The sequence below is a fragment of the Uloborus diversus genome, chromosome 7, assembly GCF_026930045.1.
Source record: "Uloborus diversus isolate 005 chromosome 7, Udiv.v.3.1, whole genome shotgun sequence".
Classification (NCBI taxonomy): domain Eukaryota; kingdom Metazoa; phylum Arthropoda; class Arachnida; order Araneae; family Uloboridae; genus Uloborus; species Uloborus diversus.
Window position 1 is genome coordinate 52,460,011 of NC_072737.1, and position 14,776 is coordinate 52,474,786.

Below are 14,776 nucleotides of genomic sequence, written 5' to 3' on the forward strand. Positions count from 1 at the left end.
TTCTGAGAGGGGAAAACTTATTTGTTTATTATTATTATTATCAGTATTCTTTTCTTTCTGAATTACCAAGCTATATTGAGCTAGAACTATTACTTTTTGAAACTCATTTTAAAAATAAGTCTAGGTCAAAATTGATCTGAATAATCTCATTGATATCAGTTATTTCACCCTACATTGTGAAATTTTTTCTTTTCTATTTAAAATTGGAAAATGTGATTCAGCTGACAAGCGCTACTTCGCAAGCATGAAAGTATCCTCTTGAAAACCTTCAATAAAATAGCTGTTCTGAAATTGTCCCCCTTGATGTTCTATCGAATATATAAATTTCATGAATGTTGAGAATTGAAAATATTTGTCATCGCGTAGAGTCGTTTTTCAAAAATCTGAGTGAAAGACACCTGTTTTAGCAATTACGGGTTTCATTGATTTCAAAAGATTTGACGGTGAAGATTTCGACGTAATTTCAGAATTTTACTTATAAGACAGTTTCCACGGCAATAATCTGTCATCTCTGTTAAACATTTGTTTTACTGTCCCAAAATCCCGGTCGCAAAGGACATACAAATGTCCTCTCAGAGGAAGGTCTCGAGCAGTCTAGTTAAACTTCTTCAGTTTCATTTCCAGAAAAAGTCTCAGAACAGTTTTGATCTTACTTTAACCAACGTATATCTCACTGAAAACGTACAGTTTTTTTTTTTTTTCTTTTTTACAGTTCTTAGGGTGATGTTAAAAAATCTATGAGAAAATTAAATTTCATTAAGATACCTTTCTACTTGATTTCCACCCTGGCCCGTGATTTCGAATTTTTCTAGTGAAAGGGGAGAGGGAGGATAACGGGCATATAACCAATGCAAATTTCATAGGATTGCTATAAAAAGCACTTCCACTTGTATATATAAAAAAAAAATTCAAAGTCGGGGGCCATTCCGCCTGATCCCCTAAATTACTGACTTGTCGCTAAGGTAATAATATGCTAGAGTGAAGGAGTTATTTGTTTTTACTTCATTACGCCAAAAAATACAAACCGCCTATTCTCTTGCCATATTCACATAGCGCCTCACTATTCTTTCATTCGCCTTTAGAACAGTTTAGTTTTACTTCCATACTAATTTTTTGTCTGAATCCTTGCGTTACATCTTGATCCTTTGCTTTACATCTTGAGTATTATTATTAATCAGATTAAACGAGAAAGAGAAATCCGTTGCAGCAGCCTTTCGCATGTTTACGTTCTTAATAGTATACAGAAAAACGTATGTTTTTCTGAAAACTATTAATTTTCTGGAATTAATCTGATGCTTACGAATTAAGACAGGAGAAAACGTTTGGAATTTTTGAAGGAACTTACTTTGAAAGGCAATTAATATTCTTTCGCAACTTTTATGCTGAAAAGCATCGACGTACATTTAAATTTTTCGTACCAATTGAACTAGCAAATTTTGGGCCGGCGACATTTTGGACTGGCGACATTTTGGACTGGCGACATTGTGGACTGGCGACATTGTGGACTGGCGACATTTTGGACTGGCGACATTTTGGACTGGCGACATTTTGGGACGGCGACATTTTGGGACGGCGACATTTTGGCCCGCGACATTTTGTGCGTATACCCAGTCTGAGTGACTGAGGAAGAAAACAGCACATCTTTCTGTTCAACAACCCTGGTAAAGGAATTCAGGCAAGAATGTGTGCTAGTTTAGAGAGGTGGCAAAATCAATTTGTTATAATGCAGCAAATATTTCTTAATCTATCTTTTTTTGCAAAGAAGACCTAAACATTGCAAATAAAGTGCAAACATTCTCAACAGTTTTAAAAAATGATAATGCTTAAAACTTTCGGAAAGAAAACCAGAAAAAAACTTAAGTAGTTTTTTTTTTAAACTTAGTTTATCACTAAAATTAAAATTCTGCTGGTCTGATGGATGGCTTTGGGGTGCGGGACCAACAGACCACTGTCAATTTTGAGCCCTGAAGGTGGATAACTAATCCCCATAACTTTAACCTTATAACTTAAATTAATTCTGGTTTCAAACTTAACACATAAAACGTCTCGGTTATATATTATTCCATTTGTTTTAAATTAAATTTAGAATACTTCAGATAGATCCAATTTACAGCAAAAAGACAAATGAGTTGTAATATCACACATTGGATATTTGTTTAAGTTATTTGAAAAATTAAGAAATAATTTTTAATGATTTCTGCAGCATGAATACTAGCTCTTTCTAGTGAACAACAGGCCAAGCTAACAGACACTTAAATTTGTGTATGAACCAGTAGAAATTCCTTTTGTTCCCACTAGTTCAGAAGCACAAGCTCCGACTTCCTTATATCTTCCAACGCGACAGCATCACGAAATTTCTAACTCTGTTGATGACTAGGACTAATAAGATGCTTAAGAATTACTTGTAGTTCCATGTTACTTGATTGGAATGTGATCTTTCAGTCAGAACACAATGCAGAACATATTTATAGTAACAGGTTCCAGTCATAAGATTTGAAACCCTGACAATAAAAGTAATCATAACTAAAGTCATTTTTATCACACTATAAAGCAGAAAAGAGTATTTGCGGAGTCTAGTACCAAAACCAGCTCAATGTACTTTTCAAATTTTTACAGGAGAAACAAAAAATATTCACTGATTAAGATTATTTTCAAAGAAAACAGATTTTTTAACAACAGCTTTTAAACTGAATGAGCTGGATGCATTTGAAATTGCTTCGCAGCACAATCAATAAGTATCAAATTATGAAATGCAAAGAAGTGAAAGTTCACGGATTTAGCTGGTTTTGATACTCAATGCCTGATGTGTTTCAGTAAAAAAAAGCCTTTAACAGCAATCCTAGTTACAAAAAATTTCTTAGGAGTTTTAAGCAAAAGTTCTTAAGATTATTTAATACAATTACTTTTTAGTAACAATGACTGATGTTAAATTTATTCAACATTTTTTACCTCACAAAAGTAATTAAATAAATAGCATATAATTTTTTTAAAAATAAATCCTGCAAAAAAAAAGTGAGCTTCGGAAATTGCAACTAAAGAATACTTTTACCAATGACATTATTACAATTTTCTTTTTTCTACATCTGGAACTAAATAAGGTGGCAATTTAGAAACCTCATTTTAAAACCTAACCGAAGTTCTGTAAAATACTGCTCATTTAAAAGTTTTGAAATCAAAATAATAACACTAACAACACAAGATAACGAAGACTGATAATACGAAACATACTAACTTTACAAGCATATAACTCGTTTTCAGCACACTCAATTCTGCTCTTAAAATTTGCATCACGCTTGCGCATTTCCTCCAAACAAGCTTTATATTTTATTTCCATAAGCTTATATTTCTCCAAACTTACTCTTTCTTTATCCTGCAACAATCCAATTATCTCTTTCATACGGTCCAATGACTCGTCAGTTTTCATTGTACCTTTGGATACCATTGTACCTTGCTAAAAGAAAATTATATAGACATCAGAATCTACAAAACTAAACAAAATTATTTTACTACATTCAATGCATGTTATCTCCCATTCTATGAATACAAATACAAAAGTGACGACCAGCAACAGGCTCTGGACCCAGCTAGGCTGTCCTAGTCAATTTACAATCCTCAGTGAAGATCAATGGCCCTCTTAAAACTATCTACTCCCTTGCTCATTACCACGTCTTCCGGTAAGCTGTTCCACTACCCTGCTAAAATAATTTTTCCTAATATCCATGTTAGCCTGAGATTTAAATAGCTTAAAACAATGACCTCTTGTCCTGTTTTCAGTGCTAAATTTTAGCCCCGTAACATCTTTCATTTTAATAAATTTTAACAACTGAATCATGTCCCCTCGGTCCCTTCTTTGCTCAAGACTGTACATTTTTAGCCTTCTAAGCCTGGAATCATAGTCTAAATGAGAAAGTTCATTTATTAGCCTTGTAGCCTGCCTTTGAACCCTTTCCAAAACATTAATATCTTTTTTAAGATAAAGACCAAAACTGAACAGCATACTCCAAATGAGGTCTTACCAAACTTCTAAGTAAGGGAGGAAGAACTTCTTTATATTTGTTTGAAATAGATCTGTTGATAAACCCAAGCATCTTATTGGCTTTGTTACTAGCTATGCTGCAAAGTTCTAAAGATAAACAATAATACAGTTGGTTATATGTTTAACAAAGCTCTACTTAACAACAAACTCTACTCAGTGTTGGAAATAAGAATTTAAATCCAGGCAACATGATGGTGCCAAGCTGCCCCTCAAAGTTTCTGGCATCAAAATGAGCAACCTAGGTGCCATTTTTAATAAATCAAATACATGCATCCAAATATATTTTTTTTTTCTATTCGTGAAGTCATGACAGAGCTGACTGAACCATTTTGTGTCCATTTTGAAAGGCTAAATCCTGTCAACATAAAGTGTCTGTAAGAGGGTTCATACACTTTTGGTTAAAAAAAGTTCCCTGACTTTTCCAGGTTTTCCAGGTTGTTTTTTAGAAAATTCCAGGTTACTCGCTTCATTCAAATTTTAAGTTTAAATAGTAATATTTTCAAAATAATTAAAATTGTTTAAAGTAGCGATGCAGAAGAACTGAAACTTCTCCCCTTAGAAAAAAAAACTTTTTTTTTTTGTTTGTTTTCTCTGTCAAAATTTTAAGTTTTTTTAAAACATTTTGTTCAAAATTGTTTTATTTTGTTTACTATTTGTTGAAAACAGAGTACTTTCCACTTATTTTAGCGTTTCTTTGATGTCACGCGTAATATTATAGCATTTTGCTGTAGTCCTGCAGCAACCTTTTAGCATCCGCTTTTGGTTTACAATACTTTTTATTTTCTTATAAGTAGGTTACACGAAACATATTGAGCAAAATGCAATGCTAAATTTCAGTATAAATATGATTAACTTGTTGCATCAATCGGCATACCATGTAATGCATAGTAACAAAAATCAACTCCGCCAAACATAGGCAAATGCCAATAATCTTTTTTTTTCCACATATTAAAGGACGCTTACATTAAAATTTCAAACTTTCTTTTCCAGAAAGTAATAGTTAATTTTCAAAAATTCATAACTTTTTGCACATTTAATGTTATTTTCAATATTACACATCAATATAAACGTCCAATTCTGTTTCTGGAAGTTTAAGTCTACTTCCATTGTGCAAACGATCAAATATGGCGACAAAGTGAAATTTAAAATAATAAGTAGATTTTTGGATTTGTAGTATAAAAGTAATAATAAATAATTAATAATCCTTAAAAAACTACAATAAAAGCAAAATAGTCAGTATTTAGCACATAAGAGTCTAAATCAATTAAAACAAAAAAAATGGTATGAAGATTAAATTTTGCATTTTTCCAGGAAATAATTACAAATTATCCGGAAAAAATGGCACAATTTGTGTTGTTTTCAATAGTTTGCATTGCAATTAACATCCAATGCCGTTTTCGGGAACTTAGGCACTTGAAAAAGTCTTGTGTACTTCCATCTTGGGAATGACCAAATATGGCGGCTATGCCGAAAAATAAGAAATAACTTTTTTTTAATTTGTTGCATGAAGACAATTAAAAAATAATAAATCTTCATGAAACTACAATTCATTGAAAAGTTTTTATCACATTTGCGTCCGAGGCAGTGAGGATAAAATTAAGTTTTAAGAACAAAATTTTTCATTTCTCAAGAAAATTATTACAAATAATAATAGAAAAACAATTTGCAGACCATTTTTTGTTGTTTTCATCAGTTTTCAATTAAAGAAAACATCCAATTCTGTTTTGTTTTTAGAAACTTAGGCATTTTTGGATCGTATCTACTTCCATCTTGTGAATGACCAAAGATGGCGACTACGTTTCACACGTAGCTGAAATGATTTTCCGATCAAAAAAAAAAAAAAAAAAAACGATTTCCCCCCGATCGACCCTCCCATCTACAGGTTGTGCTTCCGAAGCAGTAAATTGTCTTCTCTCCTGTTGAGTTTGTGCATAATTGTTGTTCACCTGATTTTTTTTCCCTTGGGAACTACTGAGAGCCAAAAATGGTGGCTGCTGAAGAATTTTTGGGTCGCCACTTTTTTCATTGCTTTAAAATTGTTACAATTTTTTTTAAATACATCGATAAAAATGAAGATTAGATCTTATAAAACGAAATTCCCTGGGAAAAAATTGGGAAAAGAAAAATTTTGGGGACACATTTGGAAAATTCCTTGACATTTTTGACTAAGTCATTTTCCCTGATAATTCCAAGTTTTCCCGGAGCGTACGAACCCTGAACCGAACAGAATGTTGTGGCAACCCATCTAAAACTTTAGGCAGTAGAAAGAAATGCGTTCCCCTCACTGCCTCCATGCAAGAAAATCTTCGCTCCTTTGGCGCATTTTTCGTTGTGAAAAAAAAACGTTCATTTTTCGATTGCAGTTTTTAAGTGTCAGCGTCGGTTTAGATAAAAATTTACAATTTTTTCGTGAAATCACAATAAAAACGAAAACTAGATCTCATAGTACTTAATTCCTTGGGAAAAAAATTTTTGGAGGACAAAATTTGAAAACTCCCTGACTTTTCCCTGACATTTTTGACAGTGTCATTTTCCCTGACAATTCCCGGTTTTCCCGGAGCGTACGAACCCTGTGTAAGCCCTAAGTTGGCATAGCACAACCTTTTTTAGAGAAAAGCCTTTGACCTTACAGGTGCATTAATGAAGGACTGCATGCAGGCCATCATTTGGAGGGGTGAGGAGAGGCAATGTTCCCCTCCCTCGGCTTTAAGAATTAATGTATTATATGCATAAGTGGGAACGCTCCCCTCCCCCCCCGTTTTGCATTGAGTAAGTACTTTTTGTCCCCAAGAAAAATTTGAAGGGATGGGTTTGGACAGCTGCACCAGTACCTTTGCTGATTAACGAGGTACGAGGAGATATACCGTATCTCACGGTGAGCAAGACCCACACATTAAGGGGTAAACACCCAGCTGAGCGGAAGCTCAGTATGGTGACCTTCCCCGGCGCAATAAGCATCAAGCCCGTCTGTAGCACAGACGACTGTCGACCGCCGCACTCAGTCCCGCGGGGGGCCCGCTACGCGGCCCCCCCCACCCCGTGAGATGGAACCTAAGGCCCACGGCTAAGAGGTGGGGTGTGTGCGGAGAAAAGTACCTTTGCTGATGTTTAATGTATGAAAAATTTACATATATTATTGAAAAATGAATCATTTACAGAGTTCCCACTCTTCCAGCAGATTAAAAAATAGGGCCTTTATATGGCCTTTTTCTAGTACATTTTCAACTATATAGGACCACTTCACATCAATGGTGCACACCAATTCTCTTTAATGTCTTTAATTTATTATTATTATTTTTTTAATCTATTATTCTGAAGAGCAATTTTGAAATTTGTTAAAAAGCCCTTTTTTTTTACTTGACAACAGTGCTCTAAAATGTTATAACTAAAGTTCTATGGGAGCAACAGATTTGTATAATAGCTCATTTTAAAGACAATTACATGCACATTAATTTAATATGTTTATGCAATTGAATAATTGACGAGAATTTTTTTCATGAAATGTTAAGTTCAAAAATTTTAAAAAGAGTTGAAATTTTTGGAAAAAACATTTTTTTTAAAATTGTATTTTACTGAGTACAGAGAATGTCAGAGTGGGACCATGAAAGGATCATCAGTTATGACAAATAATGTAGGACACATTACTGCAATTTTTGCTAAAATTTTTTAGTAACTACTGACCCCTTCACGGTCCATCTCAGAAAAATTTCAGACGTTTTTATAAATATACATTAAAAATCAAATAGTATTTTTAAAAAATTTAAAGGGCACTACCCTCACTCCTCTTGAATTTTTATGTATAAAAATTTTGTGGAAAACATTTTTTCTAAAAAATTATTCATGTTACAAACTAAAGTGCTTACTTCTCTTCAAAATGAGCTATTACCTGTTGAGCTGAACTCTGTTGCTTTTATAAAATATCAGCTATAACATTTAAAAATAAAATTTAGCAAAAATTGCCCGCCCCCCCACCTTTTTTTGCACTAACTACTAAGTCATTCATAATCCCACTCTGAAAAATTTTACGATGTATTCATTAAAATACATTTAAGATCATATTTTTTTCAAAAGTTTTTTCTTGAAAATTATTTAACTATACATAAAATTTAAATGCATGTAATCTATATATATATAAATGGATGTTGGTAAATTTGTTCCCTAAGATCTCAGAAACTACGCGGCAGATTTGGCTGAAACTTTCATCATTAGTTCATTTTGGTACTAGGAAGGTTTATAGACCAGTTCGAAAAAAATCCGATTGATAGTTCCTTTTTTATTCCAATTTTAGTCCTAATTTTCGCATGAATGCCCCAATATAAGGGTGGAAAAAAACATGCTCATATTAAAATTATGTGTCCATCGAAAGCGCTAACTTTTCTGCTGAAGATAGCATCTGTTCGAAGTTTTTAAGTTGTATAAAAAACGAGTTCTAAGCTTTTTTGTTCCCTGTTTGAAGGCTTTCCTCAATCCAATTCATTACTTAATGTATCATCTCAACTCCCAATCAATAGCTAGAATTGTTGTATTGTTGAATATTTTTGCGTTTCGTCTGACTTTTTGAGGCTTTTCTCAAGTCAAATCTTAAAGTAACGTTTTCCCACAAGATTGGTTAAAAATAAATGGATTTGGCTGATCATTTTCCATTTAAACGGAACTTAAATGTAATTAACGTTTTTTTTATTATTATTTATGCGGATTGGACACTTACTCACTATCCAATCAACCAGCAGAAGTATCGCCGAAATATATCATTTTTGCAGAAAGATTTCAGTAGCTGATGCAATTGGTAGTTTTTTCAACTGTCGCTGTTTTTGAAGCCAAAGGCTACGTACTAATGTTTCTCAGCTTACATCATGTAAACAAAATATTGCCAATCAAAATATCTTTTTAAAAACTTTTTCTACTGTGTAAAATAATCCAGCAACTAAATTAGACAAATCCATAAAGAGCAAAAAAACTTCCATAAATTTTTATTTTTGCACAATTTCAAACAATTGCCAAATTTCACTCATTTTGGAAACATTTCGAATGAAACCATTTAGCGCCATTTTATTTTGACCAAAAGTATCTCAGCATCTGACAACAATATTTCAATAATAAAAACTAGTAAGAGGGGGGAGTATTACCGAAGGTGTCACAAAATGATTCTCGCAAATTTGGTAACATTTTAAACCGCACTAAGTGCCCACAATAATTGAAATTTCCCCCCAAAAAAAACTAAAGCAAGTGTAAGGGGAACACGGGCGGCTACATTTTTTAAAACAGTTCGTATATCAATAGACATACAGAGAAGGTTTTAGATGTAAAAAAAAAGTACTAACAGATAAATCTTTTTAAACATGTAAAGTTTAATTTCATATTTCGGAAATTCTTCAAATTTGTGTACGCTTAAATGTCGTGCTTTCGTTTCTAAATGAATACTATTTTGTTCTTTATACATATTGCTATTTTAGTTTTATGAGTAAGGAAAAAGCTCGATTTTTAATCATGTCAAAAAGGTTTGTTTTAAATTCTTTCGCTTAAAACAGAAAACAAGGGCAAGTAACGATTGTTTCTCATAACTATTACTAACCCAGGCAATGCCGGGTATTTTTGCTAGTTACCTTTAAAAAGAGGTATTATATAACTCCATTGCTCCCATAGAACTTGATTTAAACACTTTAATTACTGCTGGTAAGTTAAAAGTTCTTTTAACACATTCCAAAAATTAATTACAGATCACTTAAGTGAATGATATATTTTTAAAATAATAAAAATATACATAAATTCAAGACATCAAAAAGTAAAGTTTCTAAAAGACTCATGAAAATCTGAGAAGTCAGGTTGATTTTTTTTTTCTTTTGATTTGACATGGAATGTCACAAATCCTAAAAAGGGCCTTTGATTTATTTTTAGGGCTTTTGACTACTAAATATGACCTTTAAAGGGACCCCTACAAACAATATTTACAAATAGGGCCTTTATAGGGGCTTTTGAGAGCACGTGGGAACCCCGATTTATTTACCGTATACACTCGCATATAAGTAGAGAAATTTTGTCCCAAAAATAAGCCTTGAGATGGGGGGATCGACTTATGCACGAGTAAAAATTTCCGAAATTTTTTTACGAGCAAAACACAATGCGAAACGGCGACGTGTGGTTACAGGTATGAGTCGCAATGTTGATCGTGTGACAAATTAAACGGATTTAATAAATAATAATAATAAAACAAACCTAAAAAATGTTCACAAAACAAGAAATTTTTTTTATATTCATTAAGAATAAAATCAACAATTAAGAGAAATTGTAATTAAAAATACGAAAACACGTTTGTTGACACGGAAAACTTTCCTTACAGATGTATGAAAATTTTACATTTCTCTTTCATTATTTTTTAAATATTTATTTTCAATCAACGTATCAAAAAATATTTTGTGAACAATCACGTCCTCTGTAATCGCCCCTTGTAAATAAGTGAACAATACTTTTTTGCTTTGTTAGTGGCAACACTTTGCGACACGGAGTTAGATTCCGACGCTGCCACGGACGATGTTTATGATAATACGATGACAGAGAAGGATTTCCGCGAACTTTACTGTGCATCTGACTCGGAATCTGAGTTTGAAGGCTTTTGATAGATTTTTATATTTTGCTGTTTTTTCTTTTGTAAATAAATGTGTTTTTATGTTTGAATTTATTTGAAAATATTTTGGGATTTTCTTTCGGAAGTTGGGGATTGACTTATGCTTTGGTTTCAAATTTTTTCCGATTTTTTTCTCTGAAGGTGGGGGGGGGGGGGGGTCTACTTATATGTGAGATTGACTTGTACGCGAGTATATACGGTAAGAACTTCATAGAAAAAAGAAATAATTTTATTGAAACATAAAACTGCAAAAATATTGCATACACATGATTCAAAGAGAAATAGTAAATTTTTTTTCAAAAAAAAAAATATTTTGAGTTTCTGATGCTAGCAGTTTCTTCTATGACTGCTCAGCCATAGAGGCGCAGATTAGCGGTCGCCACTCGCCAATTGGCGACCAAAAATTTTCAATGGCTACCAAAGATTTCAGCGCCGATCGCCACCGGGTGACCAAAGGGGAAAAAAAATCCCCCCAAGTTGAATTTATCGATTGCACTGCTTTCGGATCCAGTTTTTCATGCTGTGGTAATCACTAGTGTTCCCGCTAGGCCGTTTTTGAAGGGCGCAGCGCCATGCCCTTCTTTTAGATCGCGAAATGCGCCCTACCCTTTTCAAAAATAAGAAATTGCACCTTTTGTTTTTAAAAAATGCCTCAACCATCGTTTCGACCTGCCGCGATATCGGGGCAATTTTATTTGTCCAGCGATCGTCTGCAAAAACGCCAATGTCTTATCCTTGTTCCCAGAATTTCACCTTGAAAACGGCCCCATAAACAAAAGGGGAAGCAAATACCTAGGGGAAGAAGGGATGAGATTCTCAGAATTCAAAGAGGCTTATCAGTAGGAAACAAAGGCATGTTCTTCCCTTCTACTGAGGGCTTGTTTTTGTAAGGTTGTGGGAAGGAGTGGGGTCTTCTGGGAAGGGAGAGATCTTTGCTTCATTCCTTCCCATCCTTGATCTTCTGAGAATCAACAATGAGAAAGGGAATAGGACAATTTCCTAACATTTCAGCCCTTTGTGTCCGTTTTTCGTCTGCACGTGGAAATTAGGCTTAGCTAATTATAGCGCATTGCTAGTGATTGTGTAGCAATCTTTTAACATCTGTTTCTGGAAAGTTAACTTTCTGATTGTTTCCTAAGAAGAACATAGTACAAAGCTTACTGGACTAAAATACAAGGGTATTTTTTTAACATCTCGGATTTTTAACCCCATCCCCCCCCCCAAAACCGTTTGAAATGGAAACATCGCATTGACAGGACGTTCATTCAATTCTTTCCTTTTTGCTAAGTATTTTAATTATCTTTGTATATGATTCATACAACAGATTATTTAAAACACTTATTGGCATAATAAAAAGCATACTTTTGACTTATTTGTGCTTTTTTCTAACTGAAATAATCTTGCACTGTTTCTTTTTCATTCATAAATATTATACAACTGATTTTTAAAAAAATCACAAAATTAAAATGGCAAAATATTAAATTTTCACAAAAATTGTCTGAGATTAAAATCTTAACTTGGCCCAAGCTGTTTATGCATTGCATTTAGGAGCGCATACATCTGCGAACACATTTGTATTATGAATTTGAACAACTCCAAGACTAGGAAATAGAACTCAAATAAAATCTTTTTAGTTTTGCAACTTGCTACCACTGCATTTTTGAAGCACTGCACACAGTATTTTAAGTTAATTATTCTATTTGAAGTGTAATATATTTAAAAAAGAAGAATTTATACTCATCACAATTTTGATGTCTACTAAAATACTTAATGGCACAATACACATTACTAGGCAGTTTCTTTGGTAGGAAGGGGGGGGGGATCAGTTATTAAATACTGTTCTTCTTAAATTAAAATTCAAAGGGTTTTGAAATGCCTAGAATTTTTTTTTTTTTTACTCTTATAGGTAGTTAAAATTATGGCCTGAAAAGTGTTGAAAAACACCCAAAGCCAAGTTTCAGCATTAGCTAAATGTTCCTATGGAGTGTGGAAAATGTGCTTAGCTTAGTTGGCATTTGTGTGTGGAGGGGGGGGGGGGGGTGAGCTAACCCTATTCTGAACACAAGTGCGTTTTCAGGATGAAATCACATTTAATACTAAAGTCAGTGGTGACGGCGATCAAGGTGGGGGGGGGGGGGGGAGGAGGTCATGGTGCAGACTAGACTGTTTGAATTTTTGCAAGGTGTTTTAAGTGTTATTTCTCCTCTTAATTTTTTTTTGGGGGGGGGGAGGGTTGAGGGGCGCTCAGTTCTTTTTGAGTGGTGCATCATTGGTCTTGGATGGGGAGGGGGGGGGACACCGCGTTGAAATAGTGCCCTTTTTTAAAAAGTGCCCCTTTCAAAGGCCAGCACGTCTAGACGCGACGTCACTTACTGACCTTCAAGAAAAGTTGAAATGTTGCCCCTCTCCTCGCTGATTCGTTGACCACTTCCCGTTTGCTACACCTACACTGCGTTAGGGGCTTAGAGCATTGATCGGGGAGGGGGGGGGTGGAACTGCCCCCCCCCCCGCGGTCCAGCAGATATGATCCCCGAACCCAATTAAGGTCAACACCGCAGCATCTGCAGACTTGATTTCAGTTCTTCAAAACGAAGACAACCAGCATCAAGTCAGTTCATTTTTCATTATTATAGAAAAAAAAAAATTTTTTTTTTTTGGAAAGATTACTGTAACGAGTGTGACAAACTAAACATGGCATCAAATACATTATTTTTCTGCTGTATAATACGCTATTGATTTAAAAATCAATTTTTAGAAGTACCAAATTACTTTAAAGTGGCCGACTTACACCGGTGTCATGAAACTTTTCTCGACTTGCTTCGCGAAAATCTGCTTCCCTTGTTCCTTTTACATCTTGCAAATATTTTAATATATTATTTTTTTTTTTCAATCTGAAAATATTTTGACAGATGCAGCGTTAAATTAGCTTATTTAATGTTTAATTTTCATGACTTTATTTAGGGAGCCATATTAAATTTGAAATCGTACTTCGTGCGAAAAATTGCACTTCGTGATTTAGATTTCAATCCTTTTACACCTTGTAAATATTAAAAATATTTCTTAAAATCGGAAGTTATTTTGCGCAAGCTAAATTTAATTAGCTTATTTCGTGTTTGATTTTAATGAATGGATTTATTTTTGGATCCATGCTTCCTTTGTAATCGTACTTCGCGGGGAACTGCACCTCGTGGTTGAGTTTTCAATAGTTTTGCATCTTGTTCATTTCTTAATATTTTTGACAAATGAAAGTTATTTTGACGTATACTACCTTAGATTAGCTTGGTCTATGTTCCATTTTAATAAAAGAATTAATTTTGAAGCCACGCTTCCTTTGTAATCGTACTTTGCGGGGAATTGCACCTCGTGGTTGAGTTTTCAATCCCTTTGGATCTTGTACAGATTTTAATATTTTTGATAATCGGAAGTTATTTTGGCACAGGCTGCCTTAAATTAGCTTATTTTTATGTTTATTTTAAAGACTTGATTTATTTTTGGAATTGTGCTTTCTTTATAATCGTACTTTGCGGATAACTATAACCACGTGGTTGAGTTTTAAATCCTTTTGCATCTTATACATATCTTAATATTTTTGACAGACGAAAGTTATTTAGACAAATGCAACCTTATAATAGTTGTTTTATGTTCTATTTTTATAAAACAATTTATTTTTGAAGCCATGCTTCCTTTGTAACCGCACTTCGCGGGGAGCTGCACCTCGTGGTTGAATTTTCAATCCTTTTGCATCTTGTACAATTGTCTACATATTTTTTATAAGCAAAAGGTATTTTGATGTGTGCTACCTTAGATTAGCTTGTTTCATGTTCCATTTTAATAAAAGAATTTATTTTTGGAGTCATGCTAACTTTGGAATCGCACTTTGAGGATAATTGCATCTTGTGCTTTAGATTTCCTTTTGCATCTTGTACCAACATATTTTAATTTTTTTGGCAGTCGGAAGTTGTCAGATTTATTTTAAGTTTTTTTTTAAATAAATAATAAATGCAATTATTTTCGGGAAACGTGCCGACATTGCACACCAGTTTTGCTAATCTTTTTGCATTTTTTAAATACTTCAGAAGTTTTGATAATTGAAAGTTATATTTTAATAACTAAAAAGT

General features: G+C 33.6%; 1 protein-coding gene across 1 annotated transcript in view; it reads right to left on the reverse strand.

The window, feature by feature from the left end:
* Positions 1–14,776, reverse strand: part of LOC129226690 (uncharacterized) — an 89,775-nt gene that overhangs the window by 37,137 nt on the left and 37,862 nt on the right. The window contains exon 16 of the mRNA XM_054861320.1: positions 3,359–3,451. Within this exon, the coding sequence (XP_054717295.1) occupies positions 3,359–3,451 (93 nt within the window). The remainder of the gene's footprint in view (positions 1–3,358; positions 3,452–14,776) is intronic.